The following is a 24,718-nucleotide window of genomic DNA, read 5'->3' as shown; positions in this document are numbered from 1 at the left end:
AAGATATGAAAAGGTGGGTATGCTTATCTTTTTACCAATGCAATCCTAAACTGCATTAGAAATCAATATTTTGTTATCGGTTCTTGTTCACAGGACTATAGATGGCAAATAAAAAAGATAACAAAGTCATATGACCATACACAAGCGTATACCTTTTCCGGAAGTGTTTAATATAGAAATATGACGAAACTTGAAGATTTCGGCAGAATGTGTCTTATGTTTCTTTTGTTATTACTGTTAATGCTGGGATACTCAGGTAAGATAGTAGTGCTTACATGCTGGCAATGGTGTTTATAGTTAATTTATTTTTTACAGTCTTCAATTCAATTCAATTGACTCGATTTTTAACGTTTCGAGGGTAGTACTTGTATCCTCCATTTACACTGAGGCTTACACCGAGTTTTTTTTTCGTTTGTTTTGTTTTGGTGATAAAATATACCATGCATTGGCAAAAGTTGTCAGAATATGAGTTGAAGAAGAATTTTTAGCTCACCTTACCTAGACGGGTACCCTTTGTTTAGTCTCTGCCTATCTGTTTGCCTGTTCTTTTTTTTTTACATAGTTTACCTAGTAAACTTCATTGTGTGTCTTGAACTACGTATATTGTAGAAGCTATAATATGCTACCAATGTGCCGATTCCAAGGCTTTCGGAGACTGCCAGTCTAACATGGACCTGTTTAGGAAGTCTGTGATGACGTACCTGGAGGCCAATGAAACTATTGGCGGGGGACAGGACAGAGGTTACCTAAAAAACTGCACATCTACCTGGGGAGACTACTGTGTCATAGAAAATTACCAAGAAAGAGGTAATAATAAATAGTAAATGATAATTAAACAAAGATATGATAAGGATTATACAATATTTATATTTTTGACACTTTCAAGAAAGGGAAATTCTAATCATTAAATGTATATTTAAATGATCAAACCATCATTCTATGTAGATATTAAATAATTATCATTTCTAATATATAAACGTACTTAGGCATTTTTGCTTATTTTGCAGTGACAGGTGAGTGAACACAGGAAAAAAGATCAGTTGAGGGAAGTCCATTTTGAAATTACAATTGTATTCAAGTGGATCTTTTTATCATTTTGTCAGATGATGCCTTAAAGATTACATTCTGGATTTTGTATCAGATGAAAAATAAGCTTTAACTTGCTCCCACAACCTATTTCTCGCAATAGGCTGATAATTAATAAAATTTAAAGTTCGTTCTTTAAGTGAAGACTTAAATATGCACTTAAAAATTTTACCAAACATTTATTGTAGGTGAAACGTTTTCCTTTATTCGAGGGTGTTCTGAAGGACAAAACGACATATCAGTGAAAGGATTTCGAAAATTTTCCACCGACAACCAGACGAGTTGCACGTACTATCCGGACTCGCAGGACCATCTCCTTGCTTGTGTCACGTGGTGCAATACCAGCTTCTGTAACGGTCCCATACTAATGTCTGAAGAAGAGGTGAACAAACTAGCGGTAGAAATTAACACCAGTTGTCGTCCACTGTTGAATACAATACTAATAATGATTCATTTACTGACAATAGCAATACATAGATATATGTGACTCGCATTTGTTTAAATCACCACTGTACTGGAATCTCTAAATAATATTTCATCAACTTGCCTATGAAAGTAGTGTTTTAACCTAATTGCAAAATGAGATAAAATTTATGGAAATAACTTAATTAACAAATCAATTGTAATAGATGTCAAATTTCTGTGAATTTCAAAAAATTAACAAATCATGCCAAGGCTACTTCAAATATAAACCTCTCATTTTGAAATACATGCTTACTTACAAAATCGAAAGTTCCAACTGTTAAGATGCAAATTCACAGAAAAGGATACTGTAACTTATTCAACTTTTATAAAGTTAAATAATTTCATAAGTAATTTATTTTAATTGAATCTTCATAATCTGTTTACTTTTTGATAAATAATTTGTCAGTCTTTAGCTGCTTGTCGATAATTGTAACAATGATAAAGCGACCAATATTTGTCACATTCAAGTTGAACACGGCAAACTCTTACAAAGGTGTTTCCTTTGCATTTTTACTCAGCCAGTCAAAGGTTTTAATGACGTCACCATGAGCATATTGCACGAGCTTTTTTCCATCGTCGGTTTGACAGTATGTGCAGTGATGGGGTCTCCGGGAACGCGTTTTCAAAAACAAGTCCGGATGATCCAGCTCAAAAGGTGTCGGACTTTCGAGCTGTGATTTCGGGGTGTCACATAAACTACAACAGCTACAGTATGTTGGTGTTCTAGTAGGTTTCATGTTTGTTGATGGCCGCACAGTTGACGGACGCCTCGGTGAAGAAATACAAACTCCAGGCAAAAGTAAATCAATCTCATCCAAACTTTGTTCGATTTCCCTTTTTTCATATATTGGAAATTTTTCTGGTGAACGAGCGGATTGAACTTCAGTAATGGTCTCTGTGTTGCAAGCCTTTCTTCTCCTAGGAGCACTAGAAGAATTATAAGTGAACAATGAATTAAAACCTGAGCCGGATCGCTCAAGTTTTGAAGTGACTGGAGATTCCCGAAATGAAGTCCCACTCGAAACTGAACGTTTTATCGATGGCTTTTCCAAAGCCATCATCGACTGAGATTTTCTCAGTAACACATTTCGTTTTGTTAATAAATCACAAGGATCATAATTATTATTTCGTAAATCATCCTCGAAGTCATCGTTGAATGTATCGTAAACAGGTAACATATCACCTATAATGTTGGAGCCTATGTGAGCTGTAGTCTTTTGTTTCTGTCTTTGTCTGTCGCTCTCAAATATTTCATCTTCTTGGAGAACATCCTTTGGTTTACTTTTCACCCTAATAAAAGCGTGCTGACGACGAAGATTTGGTTTCCGATCAGCGCTTCTTTCTAGAGTTCGACTGTACTCCGACATTGTTTTTCTGTTACTTGAATCCAAAGTAGCAAAAAACGAAGCTGAAATTAAATCAGGAATGGGCTTAACTTTGCACTATTAAAATCAAAAATGCACAAAGGAGAAAGAAATTTGACTGAAAATGGCATATGTACAAATATACCTGAATAGAGCACTGAAAAGCCAATTACAACCCTTTTTTGATATGATGTAATCCTCACGAAATGTAAATTTACTGCATGTCTTAAAACTTTGTAATAATTCTTAAGAAAGAGTTCAATTTGCATAGATATAAGAGAAATATTACCTGCTGGTTTTTCTGACGGCAGAAAAAATGGCACCTGAGTTGCTTCATCGTCCATTCCTGGAACTTTGGCGCCTTTTGGTACCGGTCTTGCTCTAGCATATCGGTTCTGCATTTTAATCACTTTTTTGGACCTGGCTGCAGTACTAGTGTATGGTACGCTATTCTTTGGGGGTTTGGTCAAATCCTTAACTTTTTGTCCCGTTGCCTTCTCTATCTGTATATTGGTAAATATAAAAAATTAAGACAATGATTAAAAGTAGTCATACTTCTATGTGGTATGTATAATAATTGAAGCAAGTAAACCTTTTTGGTTGTTAAAGTCTATTACATACTAAGAACCTTATGAGGTAACTATTAATAGCAGATTAAGCATTAAAGGTGGCACACTGTAGATACTTAAGTGCAACTAAAAATTAGACTTAAAAAAGATTTCTATAAAAGCAAACATTTAAATATTGCTATAAAAATTCCATGTATCAAGTAAATATTTCTTTAATAAACTGACGATTTTAAGGACCTATCCCTAGATTATTTAGGTTATCCAAACTAAGCATCATATATCAAGCGAATTATGAAACATTGAATTTTTAAAAAATAATAATTTTGTACTATTTTCGTGAGGGGACACAATTGACCATACACGTCAAAACTGTTTCAAGTACTCCAAGCTACCTTATAAAACATTAAAAACCATGAAATGAAAATTATTGTACGATTTTTTTTCATTTACAAGCCTCAGTTGGAGTATGTTTAAAGTAGGCTGTGATTAAATGAGTTACTGTTCTCGGCTACGATTGGACAACCTTAAGATAGTCCTTCGTATGTTTTGGAGAGATGGGGTTTTGTTATATAATACAATAATTTACATAAATTAGAGCATAAACCAGAATTTGATTTCATATTGGGTTTGTCGTTTCCTTTAATATACTTTAAATTTTCGAACACTCTGTATTACCAGATTTGCTGCATTTATTCTCAAATAAATTATACATGAAGGATATGTAGATAACAAACAGTATTCAATACCAAGTTCATAAAACAGTACAAAATAGGAGCAGGGCAAACACGGACCTCCAAAACATCAGAGGTGGGGTCAGGTGCCATGGAGGAGTAAGCATCCCCTGCCGACTGATCACACCCGCTGTGTGCTCCTTGTCATGATCGGGAAATAATGGAAAAATCCGTCGTCAAATCAATGTATAAATAATGGACTAACAATAAGTATGAAAAACGTCAGTCAACATTTGACTCAATGATAAATTGTATTTGCTGAAAAGTTCATTCTATGATCATAGAACTTACGAAATGATGAATTTAAACGGGAATGCTGGTTTCATCAACTTGTTTGTCAATAATTTACCTCGTTTCAGAAATTGTTCATACGTATAGCTTGATCTTGTGTATCGAATCAACTGAGATATATAAACAAAACACGTGAATAATTTTTTTTTCAAGATTTATAAATGTTACATGTAAAATGACGATTTAAAAAAATCAAAAACCATACACATTTTGGGATAACGTATATTTTCTCTATTCCCACAAAACTTTGCGACAAAGTCCTTGATTGAAACGTTTAAACAAATAATAATCATCTTACTATGCGCACAAACGGTTTCTTCTCCTCCTCCTTAACTTGAGTGTCCTCTGTCCAGGCTTGAGATGCCGCCGATGGTGGCGTGGCCATTTTCCACTCTCACATGGCGGAGTTCTGAGTATTACCTACAATCATGGCATGCAATTCAGTTAAGACCTCCCATTTAATTATTATTCTCTGCTCAAGCCATTTTCTGCTTTCACTTTTCAATAAGGCAGCTTTTTTGTATACCTGTCTGTATCGCTTCTTTCGAGTTTCATTCTAAAGTTTGTGACGAGTTTAATATATACCCGGTATATGCGTTTCAAGGGTTTATGAATTATGTACTGAATGATCTAAATAAATGTACAGCTGCCCAAGTTTAATATAGAAAAATAGACCCCGTAATAAACAAATACAGACGTCTTTCAAGTGTAGTAATGAATTGACAAAAACAGATTGTTGGTAAGAAGTTCCCATAATATTTGAGATCGGGAGATGGCCAATACACAAGAGGAACAATATCGAGACAAGTATCGCCCACCCCCCGAAGACAGCATTTAACACTTGTAATGGCTCACAGATCTCCTATTGTCTGGTATACGAACAACGATTAGTCTGTCAGTTAACCATATCATCGCCTGTTTATCAGTGTTTGAATGGTGATGTTAAAAGATAATTCTTCTGCAATTGCCGTTGGATTTCATTTCTTTTTTCCACGCCAACCTCTCTCTGTTTACCATAATAAAGTGTTTATTATTCATTTTTATTACCGATAATTGATCTTGTTAACCTTTTAACGCTAAATTTTTGTTCTTACCTCAGTACATAAATGAATTTTTCTTGATTACTCCATAAAACAAATAAATCCTCAAAATTGTATATAAGAATAACAATTTTTCTGAGACAGAACTTTAGTCAGAAAATGGCCTAACATCCAAATTAGATAGAAACATGTGTATCCTCTAATTAAATAAAACACAAATCCTGGTCATTAATATTAGCCGCCACACAATGCGACCCTCTAATACACCAGCGGTCACAATCAACTATTTGTTCAATTGAAGAAAGAAAATTCAAGACTTGTACTGATCGGATATAAAATCAGAAAAAGATTAATCTGGTAGTTTAAATCAGATGTTCATTATTTAACTGTTTGATAGTTGTATTATAGCAGGGGGATTAATTTGTAGCATAATGGATGTATGTTGAACGTATGTGTTTAGAGTATTGTCAACACTTGACGTTCTATAATGTACAAGCATTAACTTATTTTTATGTTTCGCTATTTTCCCTACCGCGAAGTCTCAAATACAGGATTATGGATAAATTTATATCCATTTCAGTTATGGTTACTTTTCGAATTCAGTATGATAAATGCGCACCTGTGTTACATTGATATCTACTAGTTACTACTTTGTCCATAGACTAAGAACTGATAGATGAAAAAAGGTCAAGTAATGCAGATCTCGCTCTTTTTACTTTCGAAGTTTTTTTGCATAATATTGATAGCATATCACTATTTTTTTTCATCTAAATCCATTTAAATTCTTTTCATTTATTGATATTTTGATTGGATATAACCACCTAACGACCAGTATTTAAAAATCTGTTAATCGTCAAAACATTATGTAATAATTTTAATCCTGATAATACCTCCTCATAAATACTTTAATGAAAGGAGACGAGAATAAGATTAAGAAAGCTATAAGTGGTTGGTGCGATATTGCATTTAGTTCATGACTACAGTCGTTAGATGAAATTGCCATTCGATGTTCTAAATGATCAAGACACCTTTTGAATATTCCTTTCAGGTTTCTTTTGAAAACCAGGCAATTGCACAAGCATTACCATGCCGTTCATCTATGCTGAATGTATGGAGTTGAAAAGTGTTGAATTTCAGAAATATATCGTGTTGCTAGAGGTAGTCTTAAATTATCCCTACATAAGTAGAATCTGAAAACTCATTTTTTTATCAAAGATATTTCTGAAATACAGAATATCTTTCACATTTAATGTAATTATATTTTTTATAAAGTACAAAACTACACTTTTTTCTTCATCGTTTTATTTAATTAAAAAAGAGAAAATAGAGGAGAGCTCTTAAAAATTAAACACATATCAATAAATGTACATTATACAAAGATTAAACATATATATTTGATGGAGCGAAACAATCTGAAAAATGCGATTTGACTGAATCACTAAAATAAAGAACGTTAACTCTGACATTTAAATATTGACATTATCAGATCTGGTATTTGCATGTCAAATATGTCTGTCTTAATGTATATTTTCAATACCAGCTAGACCATTTAAAAAAGAAGCAAAGTAATGCAAAAATAATATTTTAACAGAAATATATTTATGTTTTGTACAGCTTATCAAAATTATAAAGACTTACGAATCATTCATGTCTCCGAGTCCCTTAGTCAATGAAAAATATTTTTAAAACCTGTTGGCCCGTCGAAAGCCATTTAGTTGTTTGCTCTTCACTTGTCTAATGTTTACAGTGTTAATAGACACATAAGGACACCTCAAGATTTTCTTTAATTGCTTCTTACAATTCTAGACAAAGTTTATAGAAACGTGAAACTCTTACTTTTTCTCGCTAAAATAGCAATTTAAGGAATGGTTATAATAGTAAAGAGGACAAGGCTGGAAAAAATCACGTTTTCTTCCTAAAATTGTTCTTCCCTTTCCTTGAATTATAGTCTAAGTGGACATATCATTACTGGTGATATATTCAAAATGATGATCTGAAAGCAATTACTTTAAATGGTCGGATATTCCATATCTTTAAAATGGTATTTATGAATAGCTAGACAATGAGCTTAATATGAAGAAAAGGAAAAAGGGATTCAAAAATTAGAACAGAGGCGGAGTTCAATTCAAGAATCAGATTTGACAACTAAAGGACAAACTGCAAACCATCTTAATAAGTACAAGTGATAAAGGAAAGTTGTGTGAAGAAGATGAGGGTACTAAAACTCAGAGGAAATTTTACAAGAAATGAAATAACAAAATTTTCGCAAAAGCAACACTTTTTTCCATTATATGTAATAATATTCATTATACACCTATTTGTTCGGATATATCCTTATGACCGCGAAATAAATAAATAAAAAACCACAGAGTCTGACACATTTATTTCATTTATTATATGGATGTTTAACTGGAAAATGACGATTATAATAACCTATTTAGACCTTTATGATAGACGTGATGACTTCAAATCTTCTATCATCAACTTCTCTAGTTTATGTAATTAGACACCATTATCACCAGTTTTTGGAGTATATATTTCTCCAAGGTGATTCGATATGCAAGAGCATGCTCTAGAACAATTTTAAACAAGGCAAACTATTGATTATAAGTTGATATTACAAAGATATCAACAGTTACGTTACATTCAAAATTTTGCAAAATTTTTGATCGATATTTATTGTGACCTTGTCTGCAAATGTGCTACTGCTGTATGATCCCTGTTATTATCGGGCAAGTGGGGAAAAAATCGTAGACAATTCTGTATAAATATAGTGGCTGAACAATTTGTATGAACTGACAATTTTCATACAAATTGTTCAGCCATTCTTTTCACACTACATTGTCTATGGATTTTCAACTTGCCCGATCATATGAAGGAGCATACAGCAGGAGTGGCAGGTCGGCAAAATATGTAAACTCATTCATGGCACCCGATCCTACTTTTGCTGTCAAGTTGTTTTGTTTTAATGGACTTTTGAGCTTGATTACCGTTCGTTCTCTTCATCTTCCCTTCATCACAAGTCACTCAATGTCAGTAGTATTAAGGAAAGATGATACAAACAATTTTTTCTTTAGAGGAGACTGAATATAATCATCTCACATGTAGTGTAGGTTAAGAAAAGTCGATAACTCTTTGAATTTTTTCTCCCTAGGCTTGGAAAATGAAACAGATTTGGAAAATAGTTAATACCTTAATTAAATTACAAAAATGAACTAATTACACTAATTTTAAGGTTTACAGATGAAAACAATTTTCAGAATAATGTTAGCTTGGTGCTTAAAGTGTAATAAAAGCTTAAGAGAAATATATCGAGCCAGGTGAATATTATTGGGAAAAGCAAAATAGTAAAAATCAGCCTATGTTATTTTTTCTGATTTTTTATCATTTTATTTTTCCTCATAAAATTCACCTGCCTTGGTAAATTTTTTGTAAAGTTTATATCACACTTTTAGCACCAAGCTAACATATTCTTAAAGAACAAGATTCACTTTTGACTTGTTTGGCCCTGTGAATTTCTGAAAAACTGAAACTGCATAGTTTTAGTTAACAATGCATTAAATATCACCTAGATCTTTGGTGACTGCGTATCTATCAAAAATGACATCATTTTCTGGCTAGTCAATGCATTATGACGTCACGAAATGCGTCAATTTCCTCATTTTCTGAAAAAGTCTACAAAAACGGCCAATTTTAAAAGCTAATTTTTGATATTTAATATAGAGCGCAGCCTCTGATCTAAAATATGCAACTAGTAAATGATAGAACTGTTTCTGGGGATTAATGGACATGTTTTATTTTTTAGATCAGAGAGTGCGCTCATATTATTTTTCTTCACTGAAAGTACTCAATTATACCTGTTTACCTAAAAATTCAAGAACATTGCAATTCCATACAGCCAGTTCTCCTAGACCTGCACTTTTAGAAGAATTTTTTTAAATAGGATATGAAAGCACCAAGTCTCTATTTTATTTTAATGCTTCACAGAGAATATCAAGTGTTGATCAATTAATTGGTATATCTACAGGGCTATTTTATGCATAAAGTGAATCGACTTCTTTGTTTTCATCAACAGGTAAACCATAACTGAGAGTGATTTTTCCATATTTTTGTTATTCTATTGAAGAATTTACAAATATTTTCCAAGTTTATTTCATTTTCCAAGTCTTGGGAGAAAAAAAATATATGAATTATCCACTTTTAGAAACCTGTGACATGATATTAAGTCTCCTACAAAGAAATAATGTATTTGTATCATCTGTCTTTAATTAGCAATTATAAACTTTCTCATTAACAAGAGGCCCATGGGCCTTATAGGTCACCTGAGCATTATGCAATAACATTCCAGTGATTGAATTTGATTCATGTTATAAGCCAGATGCTATGGCATTCACATTTTGAAAGAGGCACCATTGATCATCCTAATTATACACTTAGCAGTTGCTTAGTTTGGTTACTTAATACACAGAGGCAGGGTAGGGGAACAAAAAATACATTTCAAAATCAGTAATATTCAGCTATAATCAGTAGTGCCCCTACCACACATGAACCCCTGACCCTTAGGCCTAGATCCACACATTGCACAATTTTTGAAAATGCATCCTTGCTTTTCAAAAATATTTGATTAATACCAAGGAGCAGATTCTTGCTCATCATAACTATGCACTTAGATAGTTTATTTAATACCTAGGAGAAGAGAAGAAGATTTTCAAAGAATTCATGTATTTTCACTATATAATCAATAGAGCCCCACCCTTATAAAACTATAATCAGGGGCCATAAAATTCACAATTTTGGTAAAGGCACTTTGACATCATGACTTTGCACTAAGTTAGTTTATTTAATGCCCAGGAGCAAAGAAGAAGATTTTCAAAGAAATAATGCTTTTTCACTATATACTTTTTTAGCCCCACCCTAGCACTAGAACCCCTGACCCCAGGGCCATGAATTTCACAATTTTGGTAGAGGACTCATTGCTGATTACAATCATGCAAACAGTTTGACTGCTTGATGTCCAGAAGTAAAGAAGAAGATTTTTAAAGATTGCATTAATTTGAGTGGTTTTGGCCCCACCCCTAAGGCCCCAGGGAGGCGGGGACCATAAAATTCACAATTTCTGTTTCTTTACCCATAGATGCTGTATACCAAATTTGGTTGAAATTGATTCAGTGGTTTCAGAGAAGAAGCTGAAAATGTTCAAATGTTAACACACGACGGACGACGCACGACGACGGACGAAAACGGATAGCAATAGGTTACATAAAAACAGGTCTAAAATTTATGAGATTTCGCAGTGAACTCAAAACTTTAAGGACGTATTCTGCTGTTATAACATGCATTTAACGTTTCAATTTTTCACTTTAATGATTTGAAATCGAATTTCAAAACTAAATAAGAAAAGGAGAATAAGAGCAAAAGAGCATATTCTAAAAATTTGGAAATAAAACATTGCGGGATTCAAGACTAATTGGAATTTTCCAAATACAATGAAGAATTGTCCATATATTCCTGAAGACTATCAAAACAAAAGAATCAGCAGCTTGCATTTTAAAAAAAATGGAATAATAATTCTAAAAAATCATCTGCACATTAATACTTTGTTTTCCCAGAAAGGTCATACTTATTCACTAATTGCTCCTTCTTAAACAACATTTTTTTCAACTATCAAAAAAAAAAAACAAAAACAAAATGTTACAATCCAAAATATGATACTTATATTTATATTTTAGATATGAAGAACAATTGTACAAGTTAAAAATAAAATTCCTGTGTGTAAAAGAAAGATGTTTATTTGGAATTGCGTTTTTGAAAATGTGTAAATATTTGCCATTGTCAGTAGCATTTTTGTGTAATCATATTTTCGTATTTCGTGTATATTCCAAATTTTTAAAAGCCTTTCAGCCTCGGAGTGTCTGTGCATGTATGTTTATGTTTTTCCTTGTCTAAAGTCAATTAAAAAATTATAATCAGCAGAACACATCCTTAAGTTTATAAACTGGTTTGACATAAGAATATGATAATCAGATTGTAATAGAATATGTAGTGTAGGTTGTAATTAAACTTTTTTATGTGCACGCTGATACTTCAGAGTGTTGCTGTAGGTTACTAGATCCCATATATACATTTTTTTTCTTTTTTATTCCCAAAATGCGTATTTACAGAATTTTTTGCACCATGTTAACAAGTAGAAACATCAATATGCTCAACAGATAACAAAAATGATTGATGGAGGCCCCACTGTGTAAAACAGCTCCAGCCTGTCCCGGATATATACCATTGCAAAACGACCTTTGAAAAAGAACCCATTTGTTTTTTTCTGAATTCAAACGATATATTAGAATACCACTGTCTACATGGAAAATCACCGAAAGAAACACATAAACATTGTACACCTCTGAAGAAATTAATTTTCCATCACAAAAATGACAGTAAAAAACATTTCATTTTTCAACTTTTCACTTTAAGGTTAACTTTTTGACTGCTTTATATGATTATATGTGTATACATTGTACGTTTTCAATAATTTATTTCATGGTTAGATTCATGTACTACATAGTACTTGTGTTCAAATTCACTTAAAAGTATAACACAGGAGAAAAAGTAAAAGGGTCTATCAGTTTGTCTGTATTTCACAGAAGATTTTGGCAATTAGATTAACATTACTTGAAAGAAAGTTCTTTTATGATTTTACTAAAATGCTATTTTTGCAATACAATAAAATACTTTAAATGATTATTTTATTATATGTATATAAACTATAAAAAATAAAATGCTTTTTTCTTTGTATATTAGTTATTTTACATTGAGAAGCTTAATTAATACACATATACATTGTACACCAAAAAATTATACATCACACCTTACAAAATGTAAGCATTTTCTTGTTTAAAACACTAATGACAGTAAAAATGCTTTAGAGCAATACCTGCTTTACGAACTGTTTCAATTGAGCACTGATCTCCCCAGTCTTGCTTTTCACAATTTTTAAAAAAATTCGGGTACCTCCAAGTATTGTTCGGTGTGAGCACAACCATGTCATTTTTACAGTATCCATCTGCATTTAAATCAGAACACCAGTAGCAGAGTATAGCACCTGTAAATAAGTGTAAACCTGATATCATACACGTGTTTATTCCGAATTAATGCTAGTCATTTATCAGAAAGGATGTTTTTGTTGCTTTTCAATAAAATGGATCTCTTAACTTGTACCTTGCCATTGATCATATGCAAAACTATTTTGTGGAGAGAACGGTCATAGGCATTTATGTGTGCTGTTCATTACATTCCAAAATGAATAAATATATTATAAACAAAACTATTTTTTTAAAAAAGGTTGATTGAACATACAACTACTCTGAAGCTAAAATTAAAAAAAAAAAATCTAATTGACAAAATCAATATTTTTTTTGATTCTGAAATAAAGTCTTCCAGGAATCTGGCGGAATTTCCATGTATGAGTATTTGTTATTAGCAGACCATTTTGTATTAATAGAAACAGAATATTTTTTAAATTACTATAAGAAAAGAAGTGTCTTGCTTTTAATTCAACATGTAGGTTTGATCAAAAGTTTTCAATTTCAATTCTACGTTCATACAATATATCCTTTTGAACCTCCAAATAAACTACTTTGAAGAGTCCGATATTTCTGTTTCATATTCAGTTACTTCATTAGAAAAAGACCTCAATGGTAACATAACAACAAAACTTTCAGGTAAACGCGATAAATTCAACTTGGATCAGCAACCTTTTCTATATAAGCGATAAACAGGACTGTGTTCGCTCATCTTCCAGTTTGTATTGTTTCAAGGTACTTGATTTCTGTTCGCTATCTCATATTTCATTCCTTTATTTTTCCACAGAATAAAAATTAATGTGAGTTACATATATTTTAAATTGATTTTATTATTTAAAGCAACACGTCAATCAAATTTTACTTTCGGTTCAAGTGAGATTAAATAAAATAAAATGCTAATACATGTACATTGTTTTTTGTTGCGGCTTTCAGTTTGTTTGTGTATTGTTTCCATGTATGAAACATTCAAAGTATATTTGATATGTCTTATATATTGAGGTGTAAGGAATTTAAAAGACATATTTTTCACTCCACAATTGTATTTTTTAAACTGCGTTTGAAAACTAACATTAAAAACCATTGTGAGTTAAATATATTTTAAATTGATTTTATTATTTAAAGCAACACGTCAATCAAATTTTACTTTCGGTTTTTTGTTTTTGTATCATTTTGTACATTTATTAGTACTTTATTATATGAAAATAAGAAAAAGTTAAATATAAATAAAAATGCTAATACATGTACATTGTTTTTTGTTGCGGCTTTCATCAATACAATCTGTTTGATGAAGTAAATCATATTGGCAACAGTATTTTTTTATTCTTAATGTCAAGGAAGTTGACCTTGAGCAATATAAAACCTTTAATTTCACTGATACTATTTCTTACTGATATTGTCTTCTTGATTCATTTCATTAATTTTTAAATAATAGAAATATGAGTCCTACCTTAAGGAAGCTATGCTTTACACCCCTTGAATGCAAACTCTAAAAGTCTTCTGTAGGATGTTTGAAAGTTTCTTTATATCAGAGATTTCTTTACAAGCGAGTTCTTGAGATCATTGCTATACTGTACATTTTGTACGTTGTTCAAGCATGACAATTGGCGTCTTTGAGAACAACAATTTGATATAAGCTGCTAAATTCGTCAAACACTATTTAAAAGAAAGGTTCTCGTACCTGAGGTATAGATGTTAGCACAAAACAAAAGAAAAAAGAAAAACATAATTTCACATAACCCTCCAAAAAGGAAACTAAAACAGATCCACATTAAAGTTATCTTCCATCGAAGTGATTTCAGATAAAATAAGATCAATAAAATAAACTAGCAAAATGAGATAATGCAGGTCCTATTTCAAATAAAACCTGATAACCTTATCTGGTATAAGCGAAACAGCTAAGGTATTTCAGGTAAGGGGTTGACAGGAGCGAAAATTGCATAATAAATGTAATTTCACGGTTTTGCGACAATATGGTAAAATCAGTTTTGTTTTGAACATATTTTATTGAAAATATGTCAAAGAGAATGGATACAAGGCCCAAAAACTTAGATATTCTTAGCTCCTTTCAACAACCTCTGAATCCCGACTTCACCTCTTTCCTTTCAGACACACAACTTTAACAGAATAAATTTAGACTGAACGGTTTCCCAGAAGAGTCCTTATTCCATCATGATTTAACACAGTATCAAGTGTATATTTTTAAATTTTAATGTAAAACAAATTCAACGAGGAAAATAAAATGAAAATACCGGTGCTTAATTCTAGAATTCTCTAAATGTCTTCATGGTCATGTATTTCTTGTCTCTCTGGAGTTAATTATGATTGAACGTTAAAGGATTGCATGCAACTGTTGTCAATATTTTTCTTCAGAACATGTGTTTTTAGGGACCAGGCAATATGTATTACCAGAATAGAAATGGTGTAAAGTATAATCCAATGGGTACTTTTGGGAGCATGCCTTTGAAAGAAGGAATATTTCTATAACAGTAAATATGAAATTTAATATAGATATGACATTCATACATTTTTTTTCTAAAAATATATGAAACAAAAAATAAGAATCGTAAATTATACAATATGCTTGCAAATACGTAAAATGGAACTCAATATAAAATTGTATATATATATATATATATTACCGTATTTTATTATAAATTGAGAGGACAATTAATAGTTTATGTATGGAGGTTTGGTAGGAAACAAGGTATTGCTGAAAAAATATTGACATTCATTTTCTATTCATTAATACAGAAAGTTATATTCAACATTGTTCCTCAAAAAGTTAATAAGAGGCATGTCGTTGAAGTGTTTAAAAATCAATCCTTTAATCGCTTTTTTATAAAATTCTGATGAAATTACCTATGACCATTTAGCAACTGTAAGTTAGTTATCCCACAGTAATGTCTCAACAGAAGTTCCTTAAAAAGTTATATATATACACATGTATTATCATAATATTCTAAATAACATAAAAATATTTATGAAAAATCCTTGTATAGTTCAAAAAGAAAAAGAAAATTCAAGAAGAAGTAAATTTCCTTTGATACTAGTTTGCCTTCAAGATTCACAGAAAGAATTCACTATATTCACAAGTAGTAGCGCCAGTATAGTCAAAAAAGAACAAAAGTGATTGGAAGAGGCTCCATCGTGTAATGGAGGCTGAGGCCCATTACACAAATCTGTTTTACAAATTGTCAAGCAGACGACAACCTTCCCACTGTCCGGCCTGTAGGCACATGTCGTCTGATTGTCAGAAACTATCGTTCTATTAGGGAAATCATTGAGGGAGAATGCCTTTCCATTTGTACATCCTCTAATGAATGACATCACTATTCCACTTCCTGAAAATTTAAAAAGAAATTGACGTTTATTCTATAACATTTAAATCAATTAATATTTTTTTGAAGATATCAAGTGAAAACCCATTGGTCTCTTCTTAATCTCATCAAAGAAAACCATCAGGGTATCAAATATTCATAAAATTTGTAGTTGAAGAACCTGAGCGAATACATAATGAGGGATGATTGTCGACAAAGTCCATCAAACTGCTATTAGCCGTGTTCTTCTTTAATAATATGTTACCTGCTTCACGTATGTTCTCTATCAGACATTGCTCTCCCCAGCTTCTTGTACAGTTCTTTAGATACGTAAACTCTGTGTTGAACTCTGTATCTGTGATATTGGTTCTGTTTTGAATACCCTGATAATCTGACAGGAGTCCATTGTTGTCATGCCTACAAGCTCCTTCTGCTTTGGCATCTGAACATTGGTAGCAAAGAATTGCTCCTATCAAAGATATTAGATATCATAAGATAGGTATAAGATTATTTAATGCATTGAAACTTACGCATTATGTATCAAAGAAACTGGACTGCCTGGAATGCCTAAATTATCATTTTAAAATTTCTTATTGAAAGGATTCATTTCAATATCTATATTGAAAGAAATTCCGGATACTTACTATTAAAACATAATCGATATTGATTTAATATTGTTATAGCTTAGATTGATAGATAAACAAAAAAATTATTAAACAAGAAGACAAATTCTGTAAATGTTAATAAAGAACTACTTTCAGTTTGAAAGATTTAAAATAAGGACATAAACTACGTTATTAAATAAAAATCGAAGACAAATTAGAATTTATTATCAAATGATGGTGAAGATGCAAATAAATTTTAGCAATGAAAAAATTAGGTTGTAAAATTAATAGTAATTCATTTATTATAAAACTCTTCATTATTTGCACTTGTTGGTTTCGAAAGAGACATTTTCCTACCTGATGTACTGATGAGGGTGGAAAATATAAACAAGAAAATAGAAAACATCATAAAAACAATATGTACCAATACGGAAGTTAAAACTACATTCACAGGACAAAATACACTCGATCACAGTATTCCAAATAATCAGTAAAATCAATTTTTCATTCCTAAAGGTTTAAGATAACGCGAGTGCCAATGTCGAGCAAAATTGATATCGTTATCTGTTATCTCACAAAACAACTAAGATATTTCAATTCAGAAATACATGTAGTAATGTCTACATTAAATTGCTGCTCCTTTTCAAAAAAAAAAAAAACAAAAAAACAAAGGCATTTTAAGTTTTTCCTAATTTGATCACAGATTATAGAAAATCTCTTTCATGCGGCTATGGTTTGATGAAATATGGATAATGAAGATTAGGACCAGGTGCAATGGAGGAATGAGTATCCCCTGACGACGGGCAGGTGGGAAATACGGGAAAATCCGCAGACAGTTCAGTGTGTTAATTATGGCTAAATAAATTAAAAACCGTCAGTCAGGATAGGTTGTTTTGCTGACAATGTCACTGTGTCGACCATACAACTTGCGAAATGATGACTAAAAAGAAACTTTTGATATCATTCTTTGATACAAGTCATTTTTTTTAGGATTGAGGACTGTACTGTTTAATTGATTATTTTACAGGAATATTTGTGAATTTTATTATCTCTATAATTTCTTTTACAGTAGGTGAATTACCAGGCTATCTTTTTTCATTACATTCCAAATGCCAGAAAAAATAGAACCACGTGCCTTAAAGCAGTAAAAAAATATGTAAATCATTTAATACAAATAATTTTGAATACTTGTATATGTATATGTTTTATATTTCCTTCATGACCAGGACAGAAAAATGTGCTTCTTTTACATATTTATGTAAATTTCATAATTTCTGAATGAAGTATATGATTGTAAATAACAGTTATGCTAGACGTCCACCCAGCAAAACTTTACATTTATTCAGAAAGGACTGTTCTCCCCCTTCTAAAGCAAAAAGTATTTTTTCAGTATTTTCTTTTTTCATTTTAATTTTTTCCCTATTATTTATACAATAATCTGCTGTTTTTTCCTTGAAGTTAAAAAAGTTAACTTCATTGGTATGGAATGTAAATTAATAAATTCTAAATGATATGTTATCAGAGCATTTATCGACAACCTGTGAGACTTAAGGAAATTTTAAATACATAATCATCTTGTGGGAAATTTATTTCTAAAAAAAAAAAAAAAAAAAAAACGTTGATCGAGGTAGTTCAATTTTAAAGTCTCATAATAATTGATTTTTCAAATACGACATTTATACTTACAGGTATAAATGTAGTAAATGTTGATTAACTTTTACCCTAAACCTAAACCTAAACCTAATGAATCTTTTATAAAACTCTCCATTTTACCCCTGCAAAAGGAATTACACAGCATACACAGTTGATAAGTATTTTCAATGTATAAAAGTTGTCTTTCTTAAAATATATCTTGGCTCCTTTACCAAGAAGAATAACTCTTAAAATTATCATTTAATTTTAAAAGGTCTCAAATATGATTCAAATTTTAAATGACTTTATTTAAAATAGCAAAAAAAAAAAAAAAAAAAAAAAAGGAAAAAATAATTTACAATAAATGTTTATAAACAAGAGAATGAATGAACTCTATATCCTCACGGATATAGAAAAGAAATTTCAACAAAGACTAAGTACCAGTGATATACATACACCAAAGTCACATTTCTTTCATCACGTTTTATCACGTAGGTTTTGTCAAATTTATTTAAGTGTACCTATTTATTATTTTTGTTGTTGGTGCTGTCACTGACAGTCCTATCAAGCTAACATTATCAAATTAGACCATCTTTTCTCTTCGCTATGAGAGGGATTTGGCTTATGCTTGGACGTCAGTTGCTAGGAGACCAAAATTGTTCTTGTGAAAAAAACCCACTTATTTTACTTGACGATGTTTAAAAGTAAAGTAAGCAATAGACCATTCACAACCAAGGCTTATTCAGACGAGTTTTAGGACCCAGAATTTTTTTTAAGGAAGATGTGTTATATTACATGATTTCTAAACTTACAAAAATGTCATTTTGAAATGCATTAATTAATGGTCTTGTCCTAACGTAATTTCTTCTGTTAATATTTTTGTTTTTCAAACTTGTTAACTTCATTTGATTTAATTATATTTTCTTCAAACATAAGAGATAAAGTCTTCTCCATTTAAAGATTATCAAAAAAGGTTGATTTCTTTTTTCGAAAAAGATTGTAATAGAAGAATATTGACTAAATTAATTATAAATTAAGGATTATCAAAGTACAAATTAAAGTTTAAAATGTTATCATTTAAAGAAAGAAGAGTTGGAATTTTGGATCCTTTGGTTTTCCATACCTTTTTTGTTGAATTTTTTCCCTTTAGAATGGAGGTTGTTGGATTGTCTGATGCTCTGTGTGGACTATATTTCTGGATGAGTAATCGGAGGGACAATTTTAGAGTGTGTCCATTCACTTTTCTTAACTATACATTTGTTTATTTAAGATACTGGATAAATAAATAGAAGATATTTAATGTTTTGTAGTTGAATATGGAATTATTTCACGAGTGGGACAGGATTTTTTTTTTTATCTTTTCACGAGTACTTCAAACATTGAATTTTCTGTTTATTACATTTTTTAAAAAAATTCTTTGATTTTTCCTTTGCCTCTGTCTTTTTGTAATACAGTCATAGGCTACATGACGTCATAGTTGAGCGGTTGAAACGTCAGAGATAAGTGAGGTGAAAACACTGTAAACATGGATTTAGCAATAAATTTTTGGTAATTTTGACAGTTTTATTCGCTGTCAGAATGGTCTATTTATTTCCATCTATCTTATATTAGGTCAAGGAAGATTTTCTTACAACAATCTTCGTTATGGGAAGGGAAATCGAGAGTTTTCCCGCACTTCTGATATTCGTCACACTGTGACAGGATTTTTATTCATTGAATAAATTACTGTATTTCACGGGTAAAAATGTAATAAAATTTATTTACTTATCCTATGAATTTGTACATTGTGTTTTACAATTTTAACATAATCCCTAATAAGACAGATACCCCCGGCAACTACAAGTAGCAAGTTGCAATCGCTTTATGTGTTCATTATTCATTTAACGGCTTGTGAATGAAAATTAAGAAAATTTCTTGTGGAGAAGTTTTGTACTCTTTAATTAAGTGCTCCAAGGAACCACGTTTGGTTGGCACGTGTCCAAGCTCCAATAAAAGATCATCTGAAACCTTCATTTTTCTCTAACCTTGCTCAGGAGCAATATTTAAATGTTTTACTTTAATCAAGAAGGGCAATAACACTTTAAACATGGAAGAAATATTGAAAAACTAGACAGTATATATTTATCTTTTACGAAGAACAATAAAACACACATCTAGAACGGTACTGCTTTCTCATAATGCAAATAATCTATATCGATTTGACGATTTATATTATAAAAATATATTTTTGAAAAATCATAATGGTAAATTTCTTAAAGAAAATCTAAAAATAAAGAATTTTGATGTGTCTATGAGCCATTGCAATTATCAAAAAATATAAAATACATAGCGGGTGCCAGTAAATGTTCAAACAAGCCTCTGACTTTACTCCTCACCAGAATATTACCAGTAGCAAGGAGCAAATTATAGAGTACTGTGCAAAAATGTTAATCAGATGTGGACACATAAAAATTCTCATCAGAAGGCCAAAATCAACAGCTTAAAAACTTACAACTTTTTCAATTTTATACACCACTGTGGCAACGCACTTTGAAAAAATTACGCACTTTGAAAAATTTTTTCAAAGTGCGTTAAAATTGGGACAATATCAACGCACTTTGAAAAAAGTTTTCAAAGTGCATTAAATTTGGGACCAACTCAACGCACTTTGAAAAATTTTTTCAAAGTGCGTTAAGATTCTACATCAATATATTTTACCATGGAGACACATAACGCACTTTGGGAAAAAAATCATATTTTATTCATGGAAATATTTTATTTGTTATTTTACTTATTTATCTTTCAAAAAACTAAGCCTAATCCTAACCTCAAAAATGAATTGATTTACTCCCGTCGAAAAGAGGAGAAGACGGGTATAAGATCCCTCAGTCCAAATCTTTATCTTTCCAATACATAGGTGTCGGTAACAAACGGGGGAGGGGAGCAATAAACCTAAAAAGGGTACGCTGCATTTTCAATGCTTATACGATGTATATATCTTTCCAAAATAAGTGGGGGGCTTAGCCCCCCATCCCCTCCCCTGGCCCTTCGCCCAGTCTCGATGTCTATGCTATACTCAAAGCATTCATATAATTATGTATTTACCTAACTGGTATGACGTTGAAAAATTTTCCCTTTTATTTTATCAAAACCTTAAACATTTAAAACGTCAATATCTCAGGTCCTACTGTGACTTTATCATAAAAAAAGTTATCAAACCAGAATCTGTTTATCATACCGATTATTTGAAGGAATATTGATCAATCTTTACCTTTTTTTTCAAAGTGCGTTAATATGGTCCATATTAACGCACTTTGAAAAAAAATTATTTTTTTCAAAGTGCGTTAGCTTGGTCCCAAATTTTAACGCACTTTGAAAATTTTTTTCAAAGTGCGTAATTTTTCAAAGTGCGTTGTAACACACCATTAACCAAGATAGATTAAAGTCCAGATTTTTTTAATATCATTGACAGCTGCTTTTTAATAAAAATGAAGTTTATATCTAAAAAGATGCTGACAATCTCTATGTGGTTTTTGAAGACCTGGTCTTCCAACAATCTATTTAATTCCCATGGGTACCAACTGCATCCCGTTTAAAGCTGACCTATTTTTGTATTCATTTGAAGCAGAATTTGAAAAAAGGAGAAAACACTTGCTCTGATATATCGACGACGTATTGTCAAATAGCAATGGTTATTTCCATTCTTATGTCGATACGATAAATCCCGGTTAGTTACAGATAAAATATGCCACAGAGTCTGACATATTTGTTTCATATTTGAATATTTTACTTGAAAAAGACGTGAATGGTATCATAACAATTAAGCTTTGGCAAAGGTGATGACTTTAACTTTCCAATCGTCAACTTCCCTTACTTATGCAGCAATATACCTTTATCACCTGCATACGTGGTTAATATTCGTCAGTTGATTCGATACGCAAGAGCATGCTCTACGTGTGTACAATTTCTAAAAGAAGGTAAATTATTGACAAACAAGTTGATGAAATGGGAATATCAGCAGTCTCATTGAAATTCACAATTTGGTAAGTTCTATGATCGATACAATGACATTGTAAGCAAATACAATTTATCATTGAGTCAAATGATGACTGACGTTTTTCATTCTGATTGTTAGTCGATTATTTTAAATTGAATTGACGACGGTTTTTCCCGTTATTTCCCGATCGTGACAAGGAGCACACAGCGGGTGTGCCCGTCGGCAGAAGATGCTCACTCCTCCATACAACCTGATTCCACCTCTGACATTTTGGAGGTCTGTGTTTGCTCTGCTCCTATTTTGTATTGTTAAATGGTCTTTTGAAATTAGATGCTGTTCAATATTCGAAACAATCGGGAGAAATGTATACCAATATAATTGAGAAATGTTGTAAATCTGGTGTGAATACTTGAAAGTTACAGACAATTACAGACATTCATATAACTATCCATCCGCACTTCTGTATTGTTACATCACAGTAACCCCGTTGGGCTTTGATGTGACGGATAGGGGGCGCTTTAGTCGCGAAGATGTTCTATCGCCGACTTAAAGCTCTCTAGCTTTGGGGCGCGGACCGCTTTCTCTTCCAGGTGGTTCCAGTCTACAGCTGTGCGTACAAAGAGTGAATTCTTCAGTTGGTCTGTCTTTGTATCAAGTATCTCAACTGCACGGCTGTTATTCCTGATCCTATTTCTTATAATATTTGTCGCTTGATAGTCCTCGTACACTTTCGGTCTGATGTTTCTTTTCGGTTTTTGGAATTTTATATATTGGTCTGATTTAATAGCTGGTATCTGCCCCTCAACCACTTTGTAAAAAAAAGATTAGCCGTTGTTGTTGGCGTCTGGTTTGTAATAAGGGAAGGTCGAGATCTTTAAGCATCTTTGTCATTGTACCCTCTTCCCTTGATTTATAGTCTTTGGTTATGAATCTTGCGCCTCTTCTTTGGATGGATTCTAATTTTGTTGATTTTTGTTTGGTGTATGGATCCCAGATGACTGCTCCATACTCCATTATGGATCTCACTAGTGCTATATATGCAATCTTTCTACATTCCCTTGGACAGTGTTGTAAGTTCCTTCTTAGGAAGCTTAGGGTGGAGTTGGCTTTATTTGAGATGTTGTTTATATGTTCTTTCCATTTCAGGTCTTCTTGTATTTGTAGTCCTAAGTAGGGATTTGATGCCACTTGTTCTAGGGTGTGGTTCTCAAGGATGTATTGGTTGTTTATTTTTCTACGTATGCTTAGTATATAGCATTTTTTTTGCGTTAAATCTCATACCCCAGTCAGATGCCCACTGTTCCAGTTTTTGGAGGTCCTTTTGTAGTAGGTTTTGATCTTTGGGTGATTTAATTTCCCTGTACAAAAGGCAGTCGTCGGCAAAAAGCCTAACTGAAGATTTTACTGCGTCAGGGAGATCATTTATATGGCAGAGAAAAAGTATGGGTCCAAGTACTGTTCCCTGTGGTACCCCGGATTCCACGCTAGTGTCGTCCGAGTATTCCCCATCTAACTGGACTCTCATTGTCCTTTTTGTTAGGAAGTTTGTTAACCAGTCATGGATTTCTCCTCTTATCCCGTATTGATTGAGTTTGTGTAGGAGTCTATCATGGGGAACAGTGTCGAATGCTTTCGAGAAATCCAGGATTGCTACGTCTACTTGATGACCCTTGTCGTAGGATAGTAACATGTCGTGTATGGTTATAGCGAGTTAGGTTTCGCAGGAATATCCGGACCTGAAGCCGTGGTTCAAGGATGTTAATATTTTGTTGCATTCCAAATGTTTCATCATTTGTCGACATATGATATGCTCTAGTAGCTTGCAGGGTACTGATGTTAAGGAGACTGGTCTGTAGTTTTCAGCTGCGTGTCTATCCCCTTTTTTGAAGATACACGATATGTTTGCGCTGAGCCAGTCTTTTGGTAATTCCCCTGTATCTAGTGATTTTTGGTATATAATCGACAATATTGGTGCTATTTGGTCTGCACATTGTTTCAGGACTCTATTTGGGATGTTATCGGGTCCGGCTGCTTTTGATGGATTGATGTTTTTAAGCAGTTTTGCCACGCCTTCTTCTCTGATGGTGATTCTTTTTATTCCTGTTTTTAGGTTGATGTTTGTCGAGGGCATTGTTTTTACTTTCCCCTTTGTGAAGACTGATGAAAATTGTCTTAGAAGGATCTTTGCTTTTTCTTTGCTGTCATTGATTAAATGCCCGTTATCTTTTATGGGTGCTACTCCGATGTTATCTTGTTTGCGAGATTTAACATATTTCCAGAATGGTTTCGAGTTGTTCTTATCCATGCCTTCCAGGATTGCTGTATTTATGTAGTTCCATTCTGCTTTCCTGATTTGTCTTTTGCATTCTTTTTGGTGGTGTTTATAGTTTGTCCATGACCCTGTTCTTTTTGCTTGGTTGTACAGGTTTTGTTTCTTCTTGATCATCTTTTTGATTTTGTGGTTGATCCATGGGAGCCTATTGTTGGATTTTATCATTTTTGTTGGTACGTTATTTTTTAGGCTGTTGAATAGGATGGTTTTGAATGTTTGCCACATATTCTCGACGTC

At 32.2% G+C, this 24,718-nt stretch overlaps 3 protein-coding genes across 3 annotated transcripts; 1 reads left to right on the top strand and 2 right to left on the bottom strand.

The window, feature by feature from the left end:
* The first annotated feature begins 89 nt into the window (after window positions 1-89).
* On the top strand, window positions 90-1,881 carry LOC134231298 (uncharacterized). Its single transcript, XM_062713236.1, has 4 exons — window positions 90-256; window positions 610-807; window positions 1,008-1,013; window positions 1,275-1,881. Exons 1-4 carry the CDS (start codon window positions 181-183, stop codon window positions 1,571-1,573), a joined length of 579 nt encoding a protein of 192 aa, XP_062569220.1. The 5' UTR covers window positions 90-180; the 3' UTR covers window positions 1,574-1,881.
* Window positions 1,882-1,899: 18 nt separating this feature from the next.
* Window positions 1,900-4,950, bottom strand: LOC134231297 (uncharacterized). Its single transcript, XM_062713235.1, has 3 exons — window positions 4,805-4,950; window positions 3,205-3,418; window positions 1,900-2,959 (listed from the first exon to the last, which is right to left on the bottom strand). Exons 1-3 carry the CDS (start codon window positions 4,889-4,891, stop codon window positions 2,037-2,039), a joined length of 1,224 nt encoding a protein of 407 aa, XP_062569219.1. The 5' UTR covers window positions 4,892-4,950; the 3' UTR covers window positions 1,900-2,036.
* Window positions 4,951-15,250: 10,300 nt separating this feature from the next.
* LOC134231296 (uncharacterized) lies at window positions 15,251-17,070 on the bottom strand. Its single transcript, XM_062713234.1, has 3 exons — window positions 16,899-17,070; window positions 16,202-16,405; window positions 15,251-15,960 (listed from the first exon to the last, which is right to left on the bottom strand). Exons 1-3 carry the CDS (start codon window positions 16,948-16,950, stop codon window positions 15,677-15,679), a joined length of 540 nt encoding a protein of 179 aa, XP_062569218.1. The 5' UTR covers window positions 16,951-17,070; the 3' UTR covers window positions 15,251-15,676.
* Window positions 17,071-24,718: the final 7,648 nt, after the last annotated feature.

This window comes from Saccostrea cucullata, unplaced genomic scaffold (genome assembly GCF_032062105.1).
Source record: "Saccostrea cucullata isolate Sc308-1 unplaced genomic scaffold, CSIRO_AGI_Scuc_v1 ctg462, whole genome shotgun sequence".
Classification (NCBI taxonomy): domain Eukaryota; kingdom Metazoa; phylum Mollusca; class Bivalvia; order Ostreida; family Ostreidae; genus Saccostrea; species Saccostrea cuccullata.
This window is presented reverse-complemented; position numbering and strand designations above follow the sequence as displayed.

Excerpts from the sequence above, each read along its gene's own strand:
- LOC134231298 (XM_062713236.1), top strand. The coding sequence starts at position 181 with ATGACGAAACTTGAAGATTTCGGCAGAATGTGTCTTATGTTTCTTTTG. Across the intron at positions 257-609 it reads GTTAATGCTGGGATACTCAG|AAGCTATAATATGCTACCAA; the intron begins GTAAGATAGTAG and ends CGTATATTGTAG.
- LOC134231297 (XM_062713235.1), bottom strand. The coding sequence starts at position 4,891 with ATGGCCACGCCACCATCGGCGGCATCTCAAGCCTGGACAGAGGACACT. Across the intron at positions 3,419-4,804 it reads AGAAACCGTTTGTGCGCATA|ATAGAGAAGGCAACGGGACA; the intron begins GTAAGATGATTA and ends ACCAATATACAG. Across the intron at positions 2,960-3,204 it reads GCCGTCAGAAAAACCAGCAG|CTTCGTTTTTTGCTACTTTG; the intron begins GTAATATTTCTC and ends ATTTAATTTCAG.
- LOC134231296 (XM_062713234.1), bottom strand. The coding sequence starts at position 16,950 with ATGATGTTTTCTATTTTCTTGTTTATATTTTCCACCCTCATCAGTACA. Across the intron at positions 16,406-16,898 it reads CACCCTCATCAGTACATCAG|GAGCAATTCTTTGCTACCAA; the intron begins GTAGGAAAATGT and ends TATCTTTGATAG. Across the intron at positions 15,961-16,201 it reads AGAGAACATACGTGAAGCAG|GAAGTGGAATAGTGATGTCA; the intron begins GTAACATATTAT and ends TTAAATTTTCAG.